The sequence below is a fragment of the Hypanus sabinus genome, chromosome X1, assembly GCF_030144855.1.
Source record: "Hypanus sabinus isolate sHypSab1 chromosome X1, sHypSab1.hap1, whole genome shotgun sequence".
Lineage (NCBI taxonomy): Eukaryota > Metazoa > Chordata > Chondrichthyes > Myliobatiformes > Dasyatidae > Hypanus > Hypanus sabinus.
Genome location: NC_082738.1, coordinates 33,447,943 through 33,474,958, shown reverse-complemented (window position 1 = coordinate 33,474,958; position 27,016 = coordinate 33,447,943). Strand labels below are relative to the sequence as shown.

The 27,016-nt window shown below is 50.1% G+C and overlaps 1 protein-coding gene across 1 annotated transcript in view; it reads right to left on the bottom strand.

Moving 5' to 3' along the window:
* The window catches only part of LOC132384782 (adenylate cyclase type 5-like), a 179,267-nt gene that overhangs the window by 14,504 nt on the left and 137,747 nt on the right, over positions 1 to 27,016 (bottom strand). The window contains exons 4-17 of the mRNA XM_059956276.1: positions 18,362 to 18,511; positions 16,294 to 16,415; positions 15,767 to 15,878; positions 14,784 to 14,911; positions 13,567 to 13,725; positions 13,294 to 13,435; positions 11,808 to 11,945; positions 11,516 to 11,544; positions 7,698 to 7,842; positions 7,162 to 7,259; positions 3,762 to 3,849; positions 2,998 to 3,102; positions 2,559 to 2,717; positions 1,230 to 1,405 (exon numbers count right to left, since the gene is read on the bottom strand). Coding sequence (XP_059812259.1) covers positions 1,230 to 1,405; positions 2,559 to 2,717; positions 2,998 to 3,102; positions 3,762 to 3,849; positions 7,162 to 7,259; positions 7,698 to 7,842; positions 11,516 to 11,544; positions 11,808 to 11,945; positions 13,294 to 13,435; positions 13,567 to 13,725; positions 14,784 to 14,911; positions 15,767 to 15,878; positions 16,294 to 16,415; positions 18,362 to 18,511 — 1,751 coding nt within the window. The remainder of the gene's footprint in view (positions 1 to 1,229; positions 1,406 to 2,558; positions 2,718 to 2,997; positions 3,103 to 3,761; positions 3,850 to 7,161; positions 7,260 to 7,697; positions 7,843 to 11,515; positions 11,545 to 11,807; positions 11,946 to 13,293; positions 13,436 to 13,566; positions 13,726 to 14,783; positions 14,912 to 15,766; positions 15,879 to 16,293; positions 16,416 to 18,361; positions 18,512 to 27,016) is intronic.

Below are 27,016 nucleotides of genomic sequence, written 5' to 3'. Positions count from 1 at the left end.
TTGCAGCTTGGTTGGGGAGATGGTAGGGAGGTTACACGATAACACTGACCGGGTGGGAACACGGGCAGAGCAAAGGCAGATGGAGTACAATCCTGGTCAGTGTGGGGTCATACAGTTTGGAGAGCTAGGGCATGCACAGTGTCAAAGGTAGAAAGAGTAGATGTGTGGGCTAGGTTTTTCCTTAACGTGGAGAGCAGTGGGTGCCTAGAAGGTGTTGTCAGGGGTGGTGATGGAGGCAGGTATGATGGGCACGTTCACAATCAACACACACAAAAAGCAGAGGGACTAAGAAGGTCAGGCAGCGTCTGTGGAGGAAAATGGACAATCATTGTATCTAGCTGAGACCCTTCAATCAAGACTCCACAAAGTAGGCACACGAGTGTACAGGAAAAGGAAGGATATGGACACAGTGTAGACAGAAGGGATTAGTTTGGTTAAGCGTTTAATCATTGACTTCAGAAAGGGGGCCAGTCTCCTGTCTGTATCAATGGTTTTGAGGTCAAGAGGTTTGAGAGCCTCAAGTTCCTATGCGTAAACATCACCAATAGCCTGAGGAACAGATGGACCTCAGTGTACAAGTGCAAAGATCCCCAAAGGAGGAAACACAAGTAGATAAGCAGGTGAAGAAGGAATACGGGATAGCCAAGGTCACAGAATATAGAAGCTAAGACTTATAGTGCAACTTTACAAATCATTCAGCAGTTTTGGGCTCTGTATTGAGGGAAGGATGTGTTGTTCCAGGATAGACTCCAGAGGAAGTTCACAAGAACAACTCTAGGAATGAAAGGCTTGACGTATGAGGAACGTTTTATGTCTCTGGGCCTGTACTTGATGGAGTTCAGAAGGACGAAGGAGGGAATCTCATTGAAACCTCCCAGATACTGAAAGGCCTGGAGAGAGCGGATATGGAAGGGACATCTCCATCAGTGGGAGAGTCAATGAACCGAGGGCGCAGCCTCAGAGTGAGTAGACATCCCTTTAGAATTGGGATGAGGAGGAAGATCTTCAGATCTGAGGGTGCTGAATCCATGGGAATCATTGCCATGGGGTTGGTGAAGGTCAAGTCATTGGGCATATTGAAGGCAACGATGGATGGGTTCCTGATCGGTGAGGGGAGGAGTTAAGGGTTTTGGGAAGACTGCGGGAGAATGGGGTTGGGGGAATGATCAGGGATTGGGGAGCATGAGAGGGTGGAGGGAGCAGAGTTCCTGGCATCTAGTGGGACTCACAGGGTGTTGGCCATGACCAGCAGGTCAAAGTTGTTGAAGAGTTTGACTTTGGGCCCCTCGACAATGGCTATGTAGATGCCCTCGATGACCGCCATGATGACCAGCTTCCCAACGCTGCTGATCTGGAGGAAGGCAGCACATCCCAGCAGGGAGAGAATAACGCTGTAGGTGAAGTACTGTTGGGGGGGGGGGGAAGGTGGGAGGGGGAGGAGAGAGTGAGAGGTGAGAGGGAGGGAGTTGGGTTGAAGAGGAACAGAGGAGTGGTTGTGAAGGGGGATAGATGGAAGGAACAGAATACATTAGAGCTGGGAACCAGTCCCTCCTTCCTCAGGGAGATGCTCCCTCCTCACCACCCCTCCCACAACATGGTGCACCCTCCTCACCGCCCCTACCACAGCACAGCACTCCCTCCTCACTGCCCCTCCCACAACACGGCACCCCCTCCTCACCGCCACTCCCACAGCATGGCGCCCCCTCCTCATTGCCCCTCCCATAGCGTGCCACTCCCTCCCAAAGTGTGGCGCCCCCTCCTCACCGCCCCTTCCCACAGCATGACACTCCCTCCTCACCGTCCCTCCCTCAGTGTGGCGCACCCTCCTCACTGTCCCTACCACAGCATGGTACTCCCTCCTCACTGCCCCTCCCACAGCACGGCGCTCCCTCCTCACCGCCCCTCCCGCAGCACGGCACTCCCTCCTCACCGCCCCTCCCACAGCACAGCGCTCCCTCCTCACTGCCCCTCCCGCAGCACGGCACTCCCTCCTCACCGCCACTCCCACAGCACGGAGCTCCCTCCTCACCGTCCCTCCCACAGCACGGCACTCCCTCCTCACCGTCCCTCCCACAGCACGGCACTCCCTCCTCACTGCCCCTCCCACAGCACTGCGCTCCCTCCTCACCGCCCCTCCCACAGCACGGCACTCCCTCCTCACTGCCCCTCCCACAGCACGGCGCTCCCTCCTCACCGCCCCTCCCGCAGCACGGCACTCCCTCCTCACCGCCCCTCCCACAGCGGGGTGCTCCCTCCACTGCCCCTCCCACAGCACGGCGCTCCCTCCTCACTGCCCCTCCCGCAGCACGGCACTCCCTCCTCACCGCCACTCCCACAGCACGGAGCTCCCTCCTCACCGTCCCTCCCACAGCACGGCACTCCCTCCTCACTGCCCCTCCCACAGCACTGCGCTCCCTCCTCACCGCCCCTCCCACAGCACGGCACTCCCTCCTCACTGCCCCTCCCACAGCACGGCACTCCCTCCTCACTGTCCCTCCCTCAGTGAAATGCTCCCTCCTCACTGTTTTCTCACAGTGAGACACTCCCTCCTCACCCACCTCGGGAAAGCTGCAGTTGGGGAAGCCTCCCCCACACAGATCCTTCTCATCCCCCAGGGTGATGTTAAGGGAGCGGAGGGAACAGGCATTGACCATCTGCGGGGACACGTTGTGAATCCGAGCCACACACTCACGGAGATCCTCTGAGCTACAGGAGAACTGGGAAGGAGCAAGACAAGGAGTGAATGTCTGATGGAAGGGGGCAGAGAGCTAGAGAGAGCAGGGGCAGAGGGACAGGGAGAGGGGTGAGGGCTAGGGGGAGGGGGTGAGGGCTAAGGGAAGGGGTTAAGGAAGGGGTGAGGGCTAGGGAGAGGTGTGAGGGCTAGGGGGAGGGGGTGAGGGCTAAGGGAAGGGGTGAGGGCTAGGGGGAGGGGTGAGGGCTAGGGGGAGGGGTTAAGGAAGGGGTGAGGGCTAGGGGGAGGGGTGAGGGACTACCCACCATGTTGACAAAGGCAGCCAGGAAGAGCAGGGCGATGCTGAGGACGCCGACCGCGGTGCTGTTGGCCCGTGACCGCACAATCTTCATGGAAAGGTGCTGTAGCGGCTGTGGTGCGGGCGGGGAGGTCAATGAGGGCTGAGGAAGAGGGTCCATTGACCACACCCTCTAGCAGCCCTCCCCCCCCCCACACGAGTATTCCCCACCTCAACAATAGGGTCACCCCTTCCCTAACTACATTACCTCCTCACCACCCCACACTCCCACCACCACTATCCGCACAACCCCTCCCTCACCTCTCCCGTCCATTCCCCTTCTATTCTGCCCCACCCTCCTTGCTCTCCCTCTCTCTCCCCCACCACCATCCCTTCTGCCTCAGCTCTTCCCTCTTTAAATCACTCCACCACTTCCCTCCCTTCTACAGAGGCAGCACTCTGTCATATTAAATGCCCCCACAACCCAGGCACAGTCAATAACACACATGAGTATAGTGACAGAAACACACACACACACACACACACACACACACACACACACACACTCCCAAACACACTCACACTTCCCCTCCATCCCAGGCAACATCCTCATGCCTGTCAATGCCCCCCCCCCCCCCGATTTATATTGTAACGCACACACAGATACACGGACACACGCAGAGACACACTGCCAGTGAGCACATTAAACGCTGAAAGCGTTGCCCCCATACATGGACAGCTACCACATCAGACAGTGAAGGGTCTGTACCTGTGAAGCCCCCCTGTACTCACACTGTAACAAGAGTAGATGGTGCAGATGTACAGGATGCCGACCAGCATCAGGGAGCAGCAGAGGAAGGAGCCCAGCATCAGGGGGGAACTGTGGGGTAGAGGAGGAAGGGTGAGGGAGAGCCCAGTGATGGGAGGGGGGTTTCTCCCAGTCAGAAGAAACAATAGGCCACTTCCCTTGATCCCTCCAGCTGAGATCATCCACCTCCCATCACACAACCCCCCCACCCCCGCCATCATTTAGTGGAGGGGCTCCCCAAGGTCTCACCAACAGGCAGTCCCCAAACCCCTCCCCTCCTCCTTCTGGAAGGTCCGAGACCAGCCTGGGGGCCTCTGTGGAGATCTGGGACTGGGGTGGGAACTTCAGCTTCACAGCCCAAAGCCCCTTGCCAATGCTGCGCGTGAGGGCAGCGGAAGGGAGAGAAGGATATCGGGTGTAGGGTGGGGTGGGGGAACACCCATCTCACAGCCTGACAATCCCAGCACTATGGTCACGCCGAGACAACGCACTTTGTTCATCTGCTGCTCTGTACTCTGTTTCATAGAACATTAGAGTACAGAACAGACCCTTTGGCCCACAAAGCTGTGCTAACCTTTTAACCTACTGCAAAATCAATCTAACCTTTTCTTCCCACATAGCTCCCATTTTTCAATCATCCATGTGCTTAGAGTTTCTTAAATGTCCCTAATGTTATCTGCCTCTATCACCATCTGTGTAAAACCCTACCTCTGACATCCCCCCTATACTTTCCTCCAATCACCTTAAAATCATGTCCCCTCATATTAGCCATTTCCGCCCTGGGACAAAACCTCTGACTGTCCACTTGATCTATGCTCCTTATCATCTTGTGCACCTCTCTCAAGACACTTTTCATCCTCCTTCGCTCCTAGGGGAAAAGCCATAGCTCGTTCAACCTATATCCTCATAAGACATGCTCCTTAATTCAGTTAGAATCCTTGTAAATCCCCTCTGCACCCTCTCTGAAGCTTCCACACCCTTCCTCTAATGAGGCAACCAGAACTGAACACAATATTCCAAGTGTGGTCTAACCAGAGTTTTATAAATTTTCTGTTTTCATTTCCTATTAAATGATTATTAATGTATTATTGTCACACATACCGAGATAGTGAAAAACTGATCTGCACGCCATCCAGACAGATCACTTCACCGCATCAGTATGTCAAGGTCCTCGTTCTCTCTATCTTAGCAATGGTGAAAGATTTCCCACAATCTACTTTGTCAATGGCCCTAACAGTCATGCAAGCAGGCAATAAGGAGCAAAGGCCACAACCAGGCAGATTGTGAGGTCAAGAGTCCATTTTATCATACCAGGGGATCGGTTAATAGTCTGACAGCAGTAGGATAGCTGTCCTTGAAGCCTGATGGTGTGTGCTTTCAGGATTTTGTATCTTCTGCCCAATGGGAGGGGTGGGGGAGAAGAGAGAAATAAAGAGAGGTTGGTTAGTAGTCTTGCGGAGTGAAATTTGTTGGTCTGTGGCAGCAGCACAGTGCAAGGCATAAAAATTACGATGTTATAATAAATACATCAATCATCCAAAAGATGTGTTCATGAACCATGCAGAAGACTGATGGCGGAGAGGAAGAAGCTGTTCCTGAATCATTGAGGTCCTCAAGTTCCTGTACCAGTAATGAGATGAGAATGTGAGAGATTGCACAAGCTGGCCCTGGAGTGAAGGAGGCTGGAAGCAGTGGTGAGCTTTCTTGATTGTGGTTGCCCCAGGAGATGCTATTGGTGAACTTGGAAGCTTACAACGCTACCTCAATGTACCTGTGCACGTAAGGCACTACAGTAACTTGCAGCACAGATTAGTGCTCTCCATCTCTAGCCTGGATTCAATGTTCTTCTGCAAGATGCCTCGGGGCTTTCTCAGTCCTGTTAGTCAATTGTCAGGAACATCTTGCACTCTCTGTTTTACTGTTTCAGGACTTCCAACATGTAGACGTGTTTGGCATGTGTGAGTTGGCCCACAGGGCCTGGTTCTGTGCTATATACCTCTGAAGATGGAGGTTGGGGAGGGGGGTGAGGAAGAGAAGGAGGGATCGAACAAACTTCGACAGATGTACAGTTGGAAATGTCCTGACTGGTTGCATCACGGTCTGGTACAGCAATTTGAATGCACAGAAATGTAAGAAGATGTAGATCAGGCATTACCAACCTGAGGTCCATGGACCCCTTGCTTAATAGTATTTGTTCATAGCATAAGAAAGGTCAGGAACCCTTGCTGCAGAGAGTTGTGGACTCTGCCCAATACATCACCGACACATCCCTCCCCACCATGGGTAGTGTCTACAGGAGGTGCTGCCTCAAGAAGGCAACGTCCATCATCAGAGATCCCCACCATCTGGGCCATCCCATCTTCTCACAGCTCCCATCGGGCAGGAGGTACAGAAGCCTGAAGTCCCACACCACCAGGTTCAGGAACAGCTACTTCCCTTCAACCATTCGGTTCCTGAACCAACCGGCACAACCCTGATCACCACCTCAGTACAGCAACACCGTGACCACTCTGCACTTTGATGGACTCTTTGTTTGTTCTAATTGTGTTCTTCCTCATAAAAATAGTGTATAATTCATGCTTTCATTTATGTTTCCTTGAAAATGTTGTGTCTCTGATACTGCTGTAGGTAAGTTTTTCATTGCACCTGTGCACACAGCGACTCTGCCAAGGACAGTACCAAGTCCGGCTGTGAAAGGAGGAAGGCTGTCCATGGGGGGTCACCATCCCGTAAAAACCCAGAGGTACAGAGACACCAACAGAAGCTCCAATGACAACATCAATGGGAGCTGAAGGAGCTTCAAAGATGGGCTACACCTGGGAACAATTTGAAAGACTGGACAAGGACAGAGCACTCTGATGAGCTGCTGTCAGCAGCCTTTGCCCCAGCAGGCTTAAGTAAGGCGCATATGTACTTGTGAATCTGAAAATCAATCAAAATCAGGTTTGTTATCACTGACATAGGTTGTGAAATCTGTTGTTTTGAGGCAGCAGTAAAAAAAATTACAATAAGAAATGAAATAAATAAACAGTGCAAAAGAGGAATTGAGAGCTAGTGTTCATGGACATTCAGAAATGTGATGGTGGAGGGGGAGAAGCTGTTTCTGAATCACTGAGTGTGTCTCTTCAGGCTCCTGCACCTCCTCGGTGATGGTAGTAATGAGAAGAGGGCATGTGCCAGATGGTGAGGGCCCTTAGTAATGGATGCCACCTTCTGGAAGTTGTCCTTGACCATGGAGGAGGGTTGTGCCGGTGGTGGAACTGGCTGAGTCAACTAGACTGTGACTTTGATTGGGGAAACCTTTGGACTCAGGGAGACAATGGTTTGGGTGATGTGGGGTACTCTCTGTGCCTTGTCCCTCCCCATGTCCAATGAAGTACTCACTGTGGGACGATCACTATCTGCGCAGAGCAGATGAAGGCAAAGATCAGCAGGGCACAGGCTACGTAACCAGCAAAGCTGTTATCCACCTCATTGGCGTACTGTAGGGCAGAGAGTGAGAGTGAGAGAGAACAGGAGGGAGCTGGAGAGGGGAGTGGGAGAGTGGGGGAGGAATTGAGTGAGTGGGTGGGGGTGAGGGACTGGATTGGTGGGGTGAGGGGTTGGGCAAGGAGATGGGAGAGGGGGCGAGTGGGTGGGCAAGAATGGGTGCGAGGGGGTGGGTGGGTCTGCAAGGGTAGTGTGTGGGTGTGCCAGATGGGTAAACAGAGGGAGCAAGGGGTAGGGTGGGGGTGGGGGAAAGGAGTGTGGTCAGGGACAGGAGGAGGGGATGAGGGGTGAGGGGTAACTATGAGGTTAAAGACATGGGATAGAGCATCGCATGTGTGATCTTCATTTCCCCGACCGCACTTCTCCATCTCCCCTCCCCTCCTTTAACCCCTCTTCCCCATTCCCTCTCCCTTCTTCCCTCCGATGCCCACCTTGTTTTCCAGCTTGGGGTCGTAGAAGGTGAGCATCAGCCTGCGGAGATGCTTGGAACGCAGGCGGTCAATGGTCCAGGCGTCGATAGCATGGCCCAGGAACTCGTCCACTTCCTCCTCGGGGTTTATGGTCTCCTGGGCATCCCTGGGTGGGAGCAGACAGAGCGTCAGTCCCGCACACGAATCCTGCGTGGAGGACCCACACTCCTGTCACGTACAGGAACGGGCAGTGCGTGAGCGCAAGTAGCCCGGGTGTCAGTGGGTGTACGCGTGTGCGATCATCTTTGGAAGTCTGTGTCCCCCACGAAGTTGGAGAAACGATCAGTAGCGGAAGGGGGGTGGAAATTAAAGAAGAGATCTCTATCTCCCAATTCCCCCTTCCCCAGTTGTCTGCAGTGCCACCCTTCCACCATTCCTGCACGCTCGCTCTGTTTGTCTTCCACGCTCTACCTGTTACACTTTTTCTCACCCATTCTACCTCTCCAAGGAGAGGGAAGAGGAGTGACGGGGAGCAGGCGTGTGTCAGAGGGGTTGTTTTAATCGGACTGTTGGTTTGCATACACAAGATCTCTATTTTGGAAGGGTCGAGAGAGGCCACGACATTCTTTAACAGTATTCTGCGAAGAGGGCCAGTCGTGGCGGCCACTCCGGCTCCAAGCAATAGTGTAATCGTTTGTTCTTTGCATCTTTTTTTACGATCGCTAGACACTATTGGATATTAAGAAGACCAGGTACTGCAAGTCTACCTCACTAGCGAGTAGCAGCGGAGCTCTGCAGCATGGGCTTATTGCGCTCCGTGTTGTCACCTGCTGCAGTCACCCAGGAGAGAGCCGTCAGAAGCAGTGGGCCAGGAAGCAAAAGCGCGGGAAGTGCTTTGGCGAGACTGAAGACGAAATCCTGCAGGCCAGATCTCCCGGCAATTCTGCCTTCAAACATTCGATCGCTAGAAAATAAACTAGATTACCTGCGTCTGAGACTGAATCAGCGATCCTGACAGAAGTGTGGTTCCAGGACACCGGCCCTGAAGCAAGTGGATTTCATCTCTTTTTGGACCGACAGAATTCCCGTGATCTCTGGCGAGACTCATGGTGAAGGTGCATGCGTTTATGTTATTGAGAACTGGTGCGCGAACGCTTCGGTAGTGACGGCCCACTGTGGTAGTGTTCTTAAAGGTGAAGTGTAGGCCTTTCTGTTTACTGAGGGAGTTCACTACTATTGTGATTGTGACTGTACACACCCCCTTCCCCCATGCTAATGCTGGGGAGATGCCATTCCTGACCTGCAAACCACACGCCCTGATGTTGCCAACTTTAAACAGCCCTGCCTAACTCTGTCAGCGTGCTGACTTGGCTACCAGGCTTGAGAACATATTAGACCTGGTTTATACCGACATTCCTGGTGCGTACAAAACAACTCTAACCACTTATCTATCACGCTATACCCTGCATACCAACAACTGATTCAAACCAGTTCAAAGGGAGATAAAACAACTGGCCAGAAGGGGCAACCTCAGCATTACAGGGCTGTTTTGAAAACACGGACTGGAGCGTGCTCAGGGAGCCGGCTACCTACCACCATTCACATTCACACTGATGAGTATGAGAGACCTGTGGCTGGATACGTAGAGAAGTGTACTGAGGAAATATTACTGTCATTAATCACATCTACGTGAGAGATCGGGGAGAAGGCAGCTCTCACAAAATACTGCTGGAACTCAGCAGGTCAGAAAGGTCATGGAAAAGAGTAAACAGCCGACCCTTCTTCAGTCCTGACGAAGGGTCTCAGCCCGAAATGTCCACTGTACTATTTTCCTAGATGCTGCCTGACCTGCTGAGTTTCTCCGGCATTTTGTGTGTGTGTTGCTTGGGTTTCCAGCATCTCTTGTGTGTGATAAGACAGCTCTCAGGTCAGCAAGAGCTGCGCTTTCCCGCACTGTCAGAAAGGTAGAACAGGGTTATTCAGACAGCCATTTCTGTGACACCAGAGACACGGGGCATATGTGGCAGGGTTTTCAGACCATAACAGACTACATGACACTTTTCGTCCTGATAAGCTGGGTGTCTTTTACCCTCAGTTTGATGCACGGAACGATGTGCCGGCAGGGAAGCCGCATTCGCCCCTCTTCCCGAAGAGCGGGCACTCTGTCAGGCCGTAGCTGATGTAAGGAAGACCCGAGCCAGGGTCAGCCCACGTAAAGCTGCGGGGCCTGATAATGTACTCGCCCACCCCACATTCTAACTGATCTTTCCAGGAGCACCATCGAGTGTCCTGACCAGCTGCATCACCGTCCAGTACGGGAATTGCGAGGCATCTGAAAGTGGGACCCTGGTTCTGAACTGGGCAAACACTCTCCTCAAGTGAACGCCTCCCCTCCCATAAGATCATCTCCCATTCTGAACCCCAGGGCGGTCAGGTCCCCAGTCTGCTTGATTCCTGCCCACAAGGAACCCTCTTCGTCCCAGGGATGTGTCTGGTCATTCAGTGACAGCCTTTGGAACCTACTCCACCCATGAATAAAATGACGGGAGGCTGGTTTAGAAGATTAAGATGCATGGCGTCCATGGTGACCTAGCTGCTTGGATTCAGAATTGGCTTTCCCATGGAAGACGGAGGTGGAAGTGAATGGGACTTACTGTATTCTGACTGGAAGACGGTGACTTGTGCTGTTTCCCACACCTGCTGGGACCTCTGCCGTTTTATAAGATTAGCTTTATTTGTCACATATGTATCAAAATATACAGTGAAATCAGTCATTTATGTCAACAACTAACACAGACCTAGGATAACCTGCCATTGAAGGGGGAAAAGGTTACTGTATAAGGAGTGTTTGATGGTGTATCAAAGCAATGAATCCGTGGAATTCTCTGCACCAGCAGCTGTGGAGGCCAAGTCTTTATGTATTTTTAAGGCAAATGTTGATAGGTTCTTGAAGGGATACAGGGAGAAGACAGGAGATTGGGGCTGAGGGGGAAAATGGATCAGCCATGATGAAATGGCAGAGCAGACTCGATGGGCCAAATGGCCTGATTCTGCTCCTATATCTTATGTACATTGAAACATACAGTGAAATGCATTATCAGCATCAATAACCAAAACAGTCCAAGGGTCTGCTGAGGGTGGCTTGCAAGTGTCAAACGTAGCTTATCCACAATTTACCAACCCATACGTCTTTGGAACATGAGAAGAAACCTGAGCACGGGGTCATGGGAGAACATACAAACTTCTTACAGACAGAAACTGGAAATGAAGCCGAGTTGTCGGCACTGTAATAGTGTTAGGCTAACCATTACACCATCTTGCTGTTTGTGACATATATCACTGTCTCGGGACAGATACGGGCAGAGAAATGGCAGGGACAGTTCAATCTGGGCAAGTGTGAGGTGTAACACTTTGGGAGGTCAAAAGTGAAGAGGCAGGATGCTGTTCGTAGCAGGACACTTAACCGTGTGGTCCCAGTCCATTGCTTCTAGAAAGAATCTGCGCATATTGATAGGGTGGTAAATAAGGCACATGGACATTTGCCCTTATTAGTCTGGACATTGAGTTCAAGAATCAGGAAGTTACGTTACAGCTTTATAAAACTGTTCAGGCTGCATCTGGAGTATTGCGTTCAGTTCTGGTCGCCACATTACAGGAAGGATGTGGAGGCTTTACACAGAGGCTGTTTACCAGGACGCTGCCAGGATTAGAGGGCATGAGCTACAAGGAGAGGTTGGACAAACTTGGGTTGTTTTCTCTGGAGAGTGACCTGATCCCAGTGCTGTTCCGGCAGGTGTATGCCTGACCTGGAAAACATTCTAGGAAGACCGGGAACTCACTTTTCTTTTCCGATGTAATCCATGATTCCCTGGAAAAGAAAGGGGGGGGGGGGTTAAGAGAGAGAGAGTTAACAGGCTCCAGGGCACACAACATTGACCCCAACCTCCGGCTGTTTGACTGCAAGAGGCAGCACTGGGCTGCAGTTCCCAAGCTGAAGACGGATGAGGAGCTGGGGACGAAGGGCGAGGAGGTGGGGCTTATGGACAAGGGGTGGGGACAAACAGGGGGGCACGAAGGAGGTAAAGGGGTCACAGGGAGAGGCAGCAGAGTGAGTGTGGGAGGCATCCTTACCTCTCTGTGTAGGTCCTGGGAGGGTTGGTGGGACATGTGGAGATCTACATGTCTGTTGGACTCCAATGAGGAGTCTTGGCTGGATGTGGAGGGAGTCTGTGCTTGCAGCAGTTTGGCCAACGTGGCCTTCTTTCTCCTCTGTTGGGGGAGGCGAGGGTAGAAAATATTGTTAATGGTGAGAGCCAGGCTACAGTGACCCAATCATCCCACACTCCCTGCTCACTGCCCCTCCCACAGTGCTGGTTACACACAGGCCCCTCCCTCAGTGACTGTAAACATCCACTCTCCCTACACCATCCACGCCGATCCAGGCTCCGGGCCAGTTTTCCTTGGAATGGGTAGATGCCCAGGGAAGCTCGGCAGGGACTTATAACTGGGGGATTGTGCATCCCACATCCTCCACCTCACACCCCCAAGTTCACCACTGGCCGAGCCCTCAGATACTGCGGTCAGATCAATACAACCCTACACAGAGGTGCCCTGAAGTGTGTTGTGGAACAGAGGGACCTTACCGTACAGATACACGGCTCCCTAAAAGTGGCATCACAGGCAGGCAGGGCATAGAGGAAGATATTTGGCATTCTGGCTTCAGTCAGTCAGGGCATTTGGTATAGAAGCTGGGACATTATGTTGCAGCTGTACAAGATATTGGTGAGGCCACACTTGGAATAGTGTGTTCAGCTGTGGTCAGCTTGCTGTAGGAATAGTGCATTTAAACTGAAACAAATGCAGAGGAGATCTACAGGATTTTGCTGGGACTCAAGGCACTGAGTTATGGAGAGAGGTTGGAGAGGTTGGGACTGGGACTTTTTCTCTGGAGTGTTGGAGACTGAGGGGTAACCTTATAGAAGTGTGTAAAACCACGAGGGGCATTGATAGAGTGAATATGCTCAGTCTTTTTCTCCAGTGCTGGGGGATCAAGAACTACAGGGCACAGGCTTGACATGAGAGGGGAGAGATTTAATGGGAACCTGAGGGGTAATATGTCACCCAGAGGAGGTGGTTGATACAAATACATTAACAATGTTAAAAAGCCACTTGGACAGGTATGCAGATAGGGAACGTTTAGAGGGATATGGGCCAAATGTGCGTAAATGGGACAGGCTTGGATGGGAATCTTGGATCAGTTGGGCCGAAGGGTGTGTTTCCCTGAGACTCTCTCTCCTGTGATATTGTGGCTCAATCCCCAGATCCACTGCCATCCTAGTCTATTCCTTACTTTTCCATAAAACTCCTATTGGATCTGCTCCATATCCTACCCCTTCCCATGAGGAGACATCTCTACATCCTCTTTACTCCACTCCCCAGGAACACACTCTCCACTTCCAACGCCACTGAACCTGACTCCCACACCCCTCCCCCCAGGATTACAACATCCAATGCATATACACCCACCCCCTCATTGACCCAGGGCTGGTCAGCAGTGATCCCAAGCACTTCCCCAAACACCCCTGACTCAGTCGAGGCAGAGTGAAAGACCACCTACCTGTTTTTGGCTGCAACCAACGATCAGGAATGTCTCGATGCAGTTCGCCTTGAGGTAGGCATTCCTCTCCCCTCCGTAACCAGGCTCCACCTTGTAATCATTGTTCAGGAACTGCAGGGTGGCCTTGGTGATGTGGATTTTCCTGCAGAAACAGGAGGTTGAGGGTTCGATGACTCCCTCACCAATATGGAGATGGGAACTGCGCATGGTGCTCCCAGTGTGGGTCTGACCCTGGGAAAGGGAGATCTTCCCCTGTGTAACTCCATGACTTACCCTGCTTTGCCCCCTGCCTCCATCTGATTGGCAAGTGTGACATCATTGGACCAGACATCGAATTGCCACTTGCGGAGCCCCAGGACTCCGCAGTGAACTCTTCCGCTATGGATCCCCACACGCATGTTCACGTTGACTCCCGTGACCTCGCGCACCAGCCTGTGAAGGAGGCAGAAGGTTTGGTGGGTTGGGGACTGTCACACTCCCACCCACTTCTCTCCCTGCTGGCATGGGGCCACCTCGATTGTAATCCCCATTTCCCCTCTCCTCCCCCTGCCTGTCATTCCTCTTCCCCTCCCACACCGCTGCCCTGCAACTCTCCCCAATTCTCTCATCTCCCTCTCTCTTTCCCAATCCCTCTTCCTTTCCCTTCTGTCCTCTCTATCTTTGCCCTTCCTCCCTTTCCTCACCAACCTAACTATCCCCCTTCCAGTCTCAAACCCTGTTCACCACCAGTCTTTCTCACACCTTTCTTTGCCTGTCTCCCTCCTCCCCCTCTTCTTCCATCCCCTCTCTCTCTTCCCACTCCCACCCTATTTTCCTTTCTCTCTCCATCCCTTCTTCCCACTTTCCTACTCTTCAGCACTCCTTTTCTCTCATCCACCACCACTGTTGCACCCAGCTTTCCTCAGACCCTCCCACTCACTCTGTTTCTCCCTCCATCCTCCTTCCCTCTCTCTCTCCAAGCCCACTTCACTGTCTCTCCGTCCCCTGCTCTCCCCCACCACTTTCACCATACCTCGTTCCATATCTCCCTCTCTCGCCTTGTCCCACCTCTCTCCCACCATCCCTCCCTTTCCCACTCAGTTCCCACTTGGAGATTCCAGGCTCTCTCCAGAGATCCAGGGCTGGATTTCCTGCAGTTTTTTGGGAAAGCCGGGAACCTTGTGCTCAGGCTCTGCACACATAATCCCACTTCACACTTACACACACACGAGCACACCCCTAAACTGCCAGTCTTTGTACTCCATCCCACCATCAGTGCTGTGGGAGGGGCAGTGAGGAGGGAGAGTTACAAATATGGATATGCGTTTTTACACACACACACACACACACACACACACAAATGAAACACAAGCACAGACACACAGGCAGACAGAGGAAATCACACACACAGTCACTGACATACGCACAGATAAACGCAGATAGATGACACACTCACAGACAACACAAACTGTCACTGACCCCTGGGCTGTGCCCACACCCGTTGTACTCACGATATGGCCTCAATCATGTCCATCCCCATCTCCACACAGCAGTGAGCATGATCGGCTCGAGCCTCAGGGAGCCCAGACACACAGTAGTAACAGTCACCCAAAATCTTAATCCTTAGACAGTGGTTCTCCTGAAGGGCAGGAGGCAAGGAGAAGGATTAGAGGGGGTGTGGGGAGAAGGGTTTACAACCCAGGAGCAGGAGAGTAGGACTGATTTCATCATAGTCTGGTACGGCAATTCTAATGCACAGGAACGTAAGAAGCTGCAGAGAGTTGTGGACTCTGCCCAGTACATCATAGACACATCCCTCCCCACCATGGGTAGTGTCTACAGGAGGTGCTGCCTCAAGAAGGCAACGTCCATCATCAGAGATCCCCACCATCCGGGCCATCCCATCTTCTCACAGCTCCCATCGGGCAGGAGGTACAGAAACCTGAAGTCCCACACCACCAGGTTCAGGAACAGCTACTTCCCTTCAAACATTCGGTTCCTGAACCAACCGGCACAACCCTGATCACCACCTCAGTACAGCAACACCGTGACCACTCTGCACTATGATGGACTTGGTTTTTGTTCTAATTGTAAAAATTGTTTGCGATTTAATGTGATGCTGTGTGTCTGTGATGCTGCTGGAAGCAAGTTTTCCGGTCAGCCCGAGCACACAGGGACTTGTGTATGTGACAGTAACAGAAGAGGGAGGGATAGAGGGGCTGGAGGGATGGAGATTGATCGGGGTGGGCAGAGAGTGGGTGCCTACCCCTCACCTAAACACACACCCGCAGATGGGGAGTTCACAGTATCCAATTAACAACCCCTCCCCCTCCCCACACCTCATTGTTGGGAGGTGGAAGGAGATCCACGAGAAAGTGCAGACTCCACATAGACAGAGAGAGAGTGCTGGAGGTGAGAAATTGAACCCATTGTCCCGCGAGGTATCAGCCTCTCCCTACCCACATTCCCACTCTACCCTCGCCGCAATACTCACAGCTGCCAGCTTGTCGAAGCGGTCGAAGAGCTCATTGAGGGTCATGACCAGCTCCTGAGCTGTGCACTGGGAGGCCAGTCCGGTGAAGCCCTCGATGTCAGCAAACAGGATGCTGCGGGGAGTGGGGGGGGGAGGGGGAGGTCAGTCAGGTCCTGAGGCCAACGCCAGCCCTCCCCTCCCCACTCCCCCTCCTCCCACCTCAACCACAGCTTTGAAAAGTGGGAGACTGACAGGAAGTCGGTGATGTGCCAATGCCAATTCCATGCGTACCCCTTGCCCCTCCCAAACCCCGCAGCTTGGAATGCAATGCAGGCAAGGTCGTGGTCACAGGCTAAAGGGTAGGAAGAAGGAAGACCACGTAATTATACCCCAGAGAAAACAGAAACAAACAATAAGGTGGTAATACTGAACAGGTACGTTGGCAGTGGAGTTGGTGGACAGTGGGGGAAAGAGGCAGGGAGGAGTGTGATGGAGGGGGAGGGAACGAGACAGAGAGAAAGGGAGAGGGGCCTGGGGACAGGGCCAACCTGACGTTCTCATGCTTCTGGATGTAAATCTTGTGGAACATCAGGTTCTGCTTCTTGCTGCTGATATCGGCCTTCATCTCCATTGCAACATGTCTGGGCAGGATGGAGAGGAGGAGGCGTTCCTGTCGGGCCGAGACAGAAGGGGCCGAGTCAGATGTCTCCCAGTCCAGGTCACTGGTTCCCAACACCAGGTCAGTTGTGTCTCAGCCCAGACCTCCATTCACACCCCATGCCAAACGTGAATCTTCCCCTGACCCACTCCCACAGTCTGATCCCTCTGTATGCAACACCTTCCTCGACCCCGGCCAGCTGCTACCAAGTGTGGCATTTACTCCCCCTCCATATAACCACCCGGAAAGTAGGGGAATCAACCATCTCCTTGAACCCCAACAGTCCACATGGCAAGGATGTTCCCAGGATTAAGATGGTGAAGGGACATTTAAAGTATTTCCCATTCAGGACAGTGTTGGTGCTGGGGATTTGTTCCCCTCATAATCACACCTGGTGAAAGGTATGGAGCTTGGGAGGGGTCGTCAGAGAAGCCTTGGTGAGTTGACCACCGTGATTTTTGGAGATAGTGGACTGAGTGCCAGTGGTGGGTGGATGGGGTGCCATTTCAGTGGGATGCTTTTCCCCAGCTGGTGTTGAGCTCCTCGAAAATTGTTGGAGCCACATTCACCTGAGCAAGTGGGGAGTGTTCAATCACACTCCTGACCTGTAGACGGTGGAGAGATAATGTGGTGGATGTGGAGTATATGGACTAACTCCACCCGGGCAAGTGGGGAGTGTCCCATCACACTCCCGACCTGTAGACAGTGGAGAGGTAATGTGGTGGATGTGGAGTACATGGACTAACTCCACCCGGGCAAGTGGGGAGTGTTCCATCACACTCCTGACCTGTAGATGGTGGAGAGGTAATGTGGTGGATGTGGAGTGTATGGACTAACTCCATCTGGGCAAGTGGGCAGTGTTCCATCACACTCCTGACCTGTGGATGGTGGAGCGGTAATGTGGTGGATGTGGAGTACATGGACTAACTCCACCCGGGCAAGTGGGGAGTGTTCCATCACACTCCTGACCTGTAGACGGTGGAGAGGTGATGTGGTGGATGTGGAATACATGGACTAACTCCACCCAGGCAAGTGGGCAGTGTTCCATCACACTCCTGACCTGTAGACAGTGGAGAGGTAATGTGGTGGATGTGGAGTACATGGACTAACTCCACCCGGGCAAGTGGGGAGTGTTCAATCACACACCTGACCTGTAGACGGTGGAGAGGTAATGTGGTGGATGTGGAGTACATGGACTAACTCCACCCAGGCAAGTGGGGAGTGTTCCATCACACACCTGACCTGTAGACAGTGGAGAGGTAATGTGGTGGATGTGGAGTACATGGACTAACTCCACCCGGGCAAGTGGGGAGTGTTCCATCACAATCCTGACCTGTAGACGGTGGAGAGGTAATGTGGTGGATGTGCAGTACATGGACTAACTCCACCCAGGCAAGTGGGCAGAGTTCCAAAACTCTTCTGACCTGTAGACAGTGGAGAGTTAATGTGGTGGATGTGGAATACATGGACTAACTCCACCCGGGCAAGTGGGGAGTGTTCCATCACACACCTGACCTGTGGATGGTGGAGAGGTAATCTGGTGGATGTGGAGTACATGGACTAACTCCACCCGGGCAAATAGAGAGTGTTGCATCACACTCCTGAACTGTAGACACTGGTGAGAGTTAAGGGTGTTAGCAGGTGATCCACTCACCACAGGATCCTGAGCCCCTTACATTCAGTCCCACAAACATCAATGCTGACTGGGGCAGAACAGACCATGGGGTACAGACAGGAGGGAGGAAAACAACCGGTTCCAACCACAGTCTTCCCCAAAGGGTTGGAGAGCAGTGGTGCAATGGGGAACTGGACAGAACTGGGGAGGTGGTAATCCTAGGAGCAGATGGGGTGGAGGACAGATGCCGTCACTCCAAGGACAGTGGCTGTGCGGAGTCGAGGGGGAAGGAGCTGATGGGGGAAGTGGGGGTCAGAGGAAATTAAACAGAGAGCTCATATACCTGCTGCTGGTTCTCACGCTCGGAGTGCAGGCGTGCTTGAATACAAGACCTGCTCTCACGGAATGCCTGCCGCTGCGACACCTCCACAGGGTACTGCGTGCACATGCCGACAATGTTGGTGCACACGAGGATCAGCAAGTTAGACAGCATCTGCGAGAAGTGTGTGGAAGTAGAAATAGAGAGGCTGGGGTAAGGGTGAGGAGAATTCACGAGCAAACACAAAAGCAAAGAATGCACCATACCCTGAAGAGGCAGCAACTGCAGACAGATATGCAGAGAACGTCACACTGAATAAAGAGTGACTCTGTACAGTTACACAGTGAGTGACCGTCACCCTGAATTAACAGTGACTCTGTACAGTTACACAGTGTGACCCATATTCTGAATAAATAATGACTCTGTACAGTTACACAGCGAGTGACCGTCACACTGAATATACAGTGACACTGTACAGTTACACAGTGAGTGACAGTCACCCTGAATAAACAGTGACTCTGTACAGTTACACAGTGAGGGACCGTCACACTGAATAAACAGTGACTCTGTACAGTTACACAGTGAGTGACCGTCACCCTGAATAAACAGTGACTCTGTACAGTTACATAGTGAATGACCCTCACCCTGAATAAACAGTGACTCTGTGCAGTTACAGTGAGTGACCCTCACCCTGAATAAACAGTGACTCTGCACAGTTACAGTGAGTGACCCTCACCCTGAATAAACACTGAATCTGTACAGTTACACAGTGAGTGACCGGCACCCTGAATATGCAGTGACCCTGTACAGTTACACAGTGAGTGACCCTCACCCTGAATAAACAGTGACTCTGTACAGTTACACAGTGAGTGACCTTCACCCTAAATAAACAGTGACTCTGTACAGTTACACAGTGAGTGACGCTCACATTGAATAAACAGTGACTCTGTACAGATACACAATGTGTAACACTCACCCTGAATAAACAGTGACTCTGAACAGTTACACAGTGAGTGACCCTCACCCTAAATAAACAGTGACTCAGTACAGTTACACAGTGAGTGACCGTCACCCTGAATAAACAGTGACTCTGTACAGTTACACAGGGAGTGACACTCACCCTGAATAAACAGTGACTCTGAACAGTTACAGTCAGTGACACTCACCCTGAATGAACAGTGACTCTGTACAGTTACACAGTGAGTGACCGTCACCCTGAATAAACAGACACTCGATACAGTTACACAGACAGTGACCCTCACCCTGAATAAACAGTGACTCTGCTCAGTTACACAGTGTGACCCATATTCTGAATAAACAATGACTCTGTACAGTTACACAGTGAGTGACCCTCACCCTGAATGAACAGTGTCTCTGTACAGTTACACAGTGAGTGACCCTCAACCTGAATAAACAGAGACTCTGTACAGTTACACAGTGAGAGACACTCACCCTGAATAAACAGTGACTCTGTACAGTTACACAGTGAGTGACCCTCACCCTGAATAAACAGTGACTCTGTACAGTTACACAGTGAGTGACCCTCACCCTGAATAAACAGTGACTCTGTACAGTTACACAGTGAGTGACCCTCACCCTGAATAAACAGTGACTCTGTACAGTTAAACAGTGAGTGACCGTCACCCTGAATAAACAGTGACTCGATACAGTTACACAGACAGTGACCCTCACCCTGAATAAACAGTGACTCTGCTCAGTTACACAGTGTGACCCATATTCTGAATAAACAATGACTCTGTACAGTTACACAGTGAGTGCCCCTCACCCTGAATGAACAGTGACTCTGTACAGTTACATAGTGTGACCCATATCCTGAATAAACAGTGACTCTGTACAGTTACACAGTGAGTCACCGTCACCCTGAATAAACTGTGACTCTATACAGTTACACAGTGAGTGACCCTCACCCTGAATAAACAATGACTCTGTACAGTTACACAGTGACGGACCCTCACCCTGAATAAACACTGACTCTGTACAGTTACACAGTGACTGACCGTCACCCTGAATAAACAGTGACTCTGTACAGTTACATAGTGACTGACCCTCAACATGAATAAACAATGATTATGTACAGTTACACAGTGAGTAACCCTCACCCTAAATAAACAGTGACTCTGTACAGTTACATAGTGAGTGACGCGCACATTGAATAAACAGTGATTCTGTACAGTTACACAATGTGTAACACTCACCCTGAATAAACTGTGACTCTATACAGTTACACAGAGAGTGACCCTCACCCTGAATAAACAGTGACTCTGTACAGTTACATAGTGAGTGACCGTCACCCTGAATAAACAGTGACTCTGTACAGTTACATAGTGAGTGACCCTCACCCTGAATAAACAGTGACTCTGTACAGTTACATAGTGAGTGACCCTCACCCTGAATAAACAGTGACTCTGCACAGTTACAGTGAGTGACCCTCACCCTGAATAAACACTGAATCTGTACAGTTACACAGTGAGTGACCGGCACCCTGAATAAACAGTAACTCTGTACAGTTACACAGTGAGTGACCTTCACCCTAAATAAACAGTGACTCTGTACAGTTACACAGTGAGTGACCTTCACCCTAAATAAACAGTGACTCTGTACAGATACACAATATGTAACACTCACCCTGAATAAACAGTGACTCTGAACAGTTACACAGTGAGTGACTCACACCCTAAATAAACAGTGACTCAGTACAGTTACACAATGAGTGACCGTCACCCTGAATAAACAGTGACTCTGTACAGTTACACAGGGAGTGACACTCACCCTGAATAAACAGTGACTCTGAACAGTTACAGTCAGTGACACTCACCCTGAATGAACAGTGTCTCTGTACAGTTACACAGTGAGTGACCCTCAACCTGAATAAACAGAGACTCTGTACAGTTACACAGTGAGAGACACTCACCCTGAATAAACAGTGACTCTGTACAGTTACACAGTGAGTGACCCTCACACAAAATAAACAGTGACTCTGTACAGTTACACAGTGAGTGACGCTCACATTGAATAAACAGTGACTCTGTACAGTTACACAGTGAGCGACCGTCACCCTGAATAAACTGTGACTCGATAAAGTTACACAGACAGTGACCCTCACCCTGAATAAACAGTGACTCTGCTCAGTTACACAGTGTGACCCATATTCTGAATAAACAATGACTCTGTACAGTTACACAGTGAGTGACCCTCACCCTGAATGAACAGTGTCTCTGTACAGTTACACAGTGAGTGACCCTCACCCTGAATGAACCGTGACTCTGTACAGTTACATAGTGTGACACACATCCTTAAAAAACTGTGTCTCTGTACAGTTACACAGTGAGTGACCCTCACCCTGAATAAACAGTGACTCTGTACAGTTAAACAGAGAGTGACGCGCACATTGAATAAACAGTGATTCTGTACAGTTACACAATGTGTAACACTCACCCTGAATAAACTGTGACTCTGCTCAGTTACACAGTGAGTGACCCTCACCCTGAATAAACAGTGACTCTGTACAGTTACACAGTGAGTCACCGTCACCCTGAATAAACAGTGACTCTGTACAGTTACACAGTGAGTGACCCACACCCTGAATAAACAGGGATTCTGTACAGTTACACAGTGAGTGACTCTGACCCTGAATTAACAGTGACTCTGTACAGTTATACAGTGTGTGACCGTCACCCTGAATAAACATTGACTCTGTACAGTTACAGTGAGTGACCCTCACCCTGAATAAACAGTGACTCTGTACAGTTACACAGAGAGTCACCGTCACCCTGAATAAACTGTGACTCTATACAGTTACACAGTGAGTGACTGTCACCCTGAATAAACAGTGACTCTGTACAGTTACACAGTGAGTGACTCTGACCCTGAATTAACAGTGACTCTGTACAGTTACACAGTGAGTGACTGTCACCCTGAATAAACAGTGACTCTGTACAGTTACACAGTGAGTGACCCTCACCCTGAATAAACAGTGACTCTGTACAGTTACACAGTGAGTGACTCTGACCCTGAATTAACAGTGACTCTGTACAGTTACACAGTGAGTGACCCTCACCCTGAATAAACAGTGACTCTGTACAGTTACACAGTGAGTGACCCTCATCCTGAATGAACAGTGACTCTGTACATTTACACAGTGAGTGACCGTCACCCTGAATAAACAGTGACCCTGTATAGTTCCAGTGTGAGTGATCCTCACCATGAATAAACAGTGACTCTGTACAGTTACACAGAGTTACCAACATCCTGAATAAACAGTCAGTCTGTACAGTTAAACAGTGAGTGACCGTCACCCTGAAGAAATAGTGACTATGTACACTTACAGACTGAGTGACCGTCACCCTGAATAAACAGTGACTCTGTACGGTAACACAGTGAGTGACCCTAACCCTGAATAAACAGTGACTATGTACAGTTTAACAATGAGTGACTGTCACTCTGAATAAACAGCGACTCTGCATGGTTACACAGTGAGTGGCCCTGACCCTGAATAAACAGTGACTCTGTACAGTTATACAGTGTGTGACCGTCACCCTGAATAAACATTGACTCTGTACAGTTACAGTGAGTGACCCTCACCCTGAATAAACAGTGACTCTGTACAGTTACACAGAGAGTCACCGTCACCCTGAATAAACTGTGACTCTATACAGTTACACAGTGAGTGACTGTCACCCTGAATAAACAGTGACTCTGTACAGTTACACAGTGAGTGACTCTGACCCTGAATTAACAGTGACTCTGTACAGTTACACAGTGAGTGACTGTCACCCTGAATAAACAGTGACTCTGTACAGTTACACAGTGAGTGACCCTCACCCTGAATAAACAGTGACTCTGTACAGTTACACAGTGAGTGACTCTGACCCTGAATTAACAGTGACTCTGTACAGTTACACAGTGAGTGACCCTCACCCTGAATAAACAGTGACTCTGTACAGTTACACAGTGAGTGACCCTCATCCTGAATGAACAGTGACTCTGTACATTTACACAGTGAGTGACCGTCACCCTGAATAAACAGTGACCCTGTATAGTTCCAGTGTGAGTGATCCTCACCATGAATAAACAGTGACTCTGTACAGTTACACAGAGTTACCAACATCCTGAATAAACAGTCACTCTGTACAGTTAAACAGTGAGTGACCGTCACCCTGAAGAAATAGTGACTATGTACACTTACAGACTGAGTGACCGTCACCCTGAATAAACAGTGACTCTGTACGGTAACACAGTGAGTGACCCTAACCCTGAATAAACAGTGACTATGTACAGTTTAACAATGAGTGACTGTCACTCTGAATAAACAGCGACTCTGCATGGTTACACAGTGAGTGGCCCTGACCCTGAATAAACAGTGACTCTGTACAGTTACACAGTGTGTGACCGTCACCCTGAATAAACTGTGACTCTGTAGTTAGAGTGAGTGACCCTGACCCTGAATAAACAGCGACTCTGTACAGTTACAGTGAGTGACCCTGACCCTGAATAAACAGCGACTCTGTACAGTTACACAGTGAGTGGCCCTGACCCTGAATAAACAGCGACTCTGTACAGTTACACAGTGAGTCACCCTCACCCTGAATGAACAGTGACTCTGTACAGTTACACAGTGAGTGACGGTCGCCCTGAATAAAAAGTGACTCTGTACAGTTACACAGTGAGTGACCGTCACACTGAATAAACAGTGACTCTCTACAGTTACACAGCGTGACCCTTACTCTGAATAAACAGTGACTCTGTACAGTTACACTGTGAGTGACCATCACCCTGAATTAACAGTGACTCTATACAGTTACACAGTGTGACCCATATCCTGAATAAACATTGTCTCTGTACAGTTACACAGTGAGTGACCCTCACCCTGAATAAACAGAGACTCTGTACAGTTACACAGTGAGTGACCGTCACCCTGAATAAACAGTGACTCTGTACAGTTACAGTGAGTGACACTCACGCTGAATAAACAGTGACTCTGTACAGTTACACAGTGAGTGACCCTCACCCTGAATAAACAGTGACTCTGCTCAGTTACACAGTGTGACCCATATTCTGAATAAACAATGACTCTGTACAGTTACACAGTGAGTGACCCTCACCCTGAATGAACAGTGTCGCTGTACAGTTACACAGTGAGTGACCCTCACCCTGAATGAACCGTGACTCTGTACAGTTACATAGTGTGACACACATCCTTAAAAAACTGTGTCTCTGTACAGTTACACAGTGAGTGACCCTCACCCTGAATAAACAGTGACTCTGTACAGTTACAGTGAGTGACCGTCACCCTGAATAAACAGTGACTCTGTACAGTTACACAGTGAGTGACCCTCACACTGAATAAAGAGTGACTCTGTACAGTTACACAGTGACTCTGAACAGTTACAGTCAGTGACACTCACCCTGAATGAACAGTGACTCTGTACAGTTACACAGTGAGTGACCGTCACCCTGAATAAACAGACACTCGATACAGTTACACAGACAGTGACCCTCACCCTGAATAAACAGTGACTCTGCTCAGTTACACAGTGTGACCCATATTCTGAATAAACAATGACTCTGTACAGTTACAGTGAGTGACCGTCACCCTGAATAAACAGTGACTCTGTACAGTTACACAGTGAGTGACCCTCACCCTGAATGAACAGTGTCTCTGTACAGTTACACAGTGAGTGACCCTCAACCTGAATAAACAGAGACTCTGTACAGTTACACAGTGAGAGACACTCACCCTGAATAAACAGTGACTCTGTACAGTTACACAGTGAGTGACCCTCACCCTGAATGAACAGTGTCTCTGTACAGTTACACAGTGAGTGACCCTCACCCTGAATAAACAGTGACTCTGTACAGTTACACAGTGAGTGACCCTCACCCTGAATAAACAGTGACTCTGTACAGTTACACAGAGAGTGACCCTCACCCTGAATAAACAGTGACTCTGTACAGTTACACAGTGATTGACTGTCACCCCGAATAAACAGTGACTCTGTACAGTTACAGTGAGTGACCGTCACCCTGAAGAAATAGTGACTCTGTACACTTACAGACTGAGTGACTCTCACCTGAATAAACAGTGACTATGTACAGTTTAACAATGAGTGACTGTCACTCTGAATAAACAGCGACTCTGCATGGTTACACAGTGAGTGGCCCTGACCCTGAATAAACAGTGACTCTATACAGTTACACAGTGAGTCATCCTCACCCTGAATGAACAGTGACTCTGTACAGTTACAGTGAGTGACCCTCACCCTGAATAAACAGTGACTCTGTTCAGTTACACAGTGAGTGACCCTCGCCCTGAATAAACAGTGACACTGTACAGTTACACAGTGAGTGACCCTCACCCTGAATAAACAGTGACTCTGTACAGTTACACAGTGAGTGACCCTCACCCTGAATAAACAGAGACTCTGTACAGTTACACAGTGAGTGACCGTCACACTGAATAAACAGTGACTCTCTACAGTTACACAGCGTGACCCTTACTCTGAATAAACAGTGACTCTGTACAGTTACACTGTGAGTGACCATCACCCTGAATTAACAGTGACTCTATACAGTTACACAGTGTGACCCATATCCTGAATAAACATTGTCTCTGTACAGTTACACAGTGAGTGACCCTCACCCTAAATAAACAGTGACTCTGTACAGTTACACAGTGAGTGACCATCATCATGATTAAACAGTGACTCTGTACAGTTACACACTGAGTGACTGTCACCCTGAATAAACAGTGACTCTGTACAGTAACAGTGAGTGTCCCTCACGCTGAATAAACAGTGACTCTGTACAGTAACACAGTGAGTGACCCTCACCCTGAATAATCAGTGACTCTGTACAGTTACACAGTGAGTGACCCTCACCCTGAATAAACAGTGACTCTGTACAGTTACAGTGAGTGACACTCACGCTGAATAAACAGTGACTCTGTACAGTTACACAGTGAGTGACCCTCACCCTGAATAAACAGTGACTCTGTACAGTTACACAGTGAGTCACCGTCACCCTGAATAAACTGTGACTCTGTACAGTTACACAATGTGTAACACTCACCCTGAATAAACTGTGACTCTGCTCAGTTACACAGTGAGTGACCCTCACCCTGAATAAACAGTGACTCTGTACAGTTACACAGTGAGTCACCGTCACCCTGAATAAACTGTGACTCCATACAGTTACACAGTGAGTGACTGTCCCCCTGAATAAACAGTAACTCTGTACAGTTACACAGTGAGCGACCCTCACCCTGAATAAACAGTGACTCTGTACAGTTACACAGTGAGTGACTCTGACCCTGAATTAACAGTGACTCTGTACAGTTACACAGTGTGTGACCGTCACCCTGAATAAACAGTGACTCTGTACAGTTACAGTGAGTGACCCTCACCCTGAATAAACAGTGACTCTGTACAGTTACAGTGAGTGACCCTCACCCTGAATAAACAGTGACACTGTACAGTTACACAGTGAGTGACCCTCACCCTGGATAAACAGTGACTCTGTACAGTTACACAGAGAGTGACCCTCACCCTGAATAAACAGTGACTCTGTACAGTTACACAGTGAGTGACCGTCACCCTGAAGAAATAGTGACTCTGTACACTTACAGACTGAGTGACCGTCACCCTGAATAAACAGCGACTC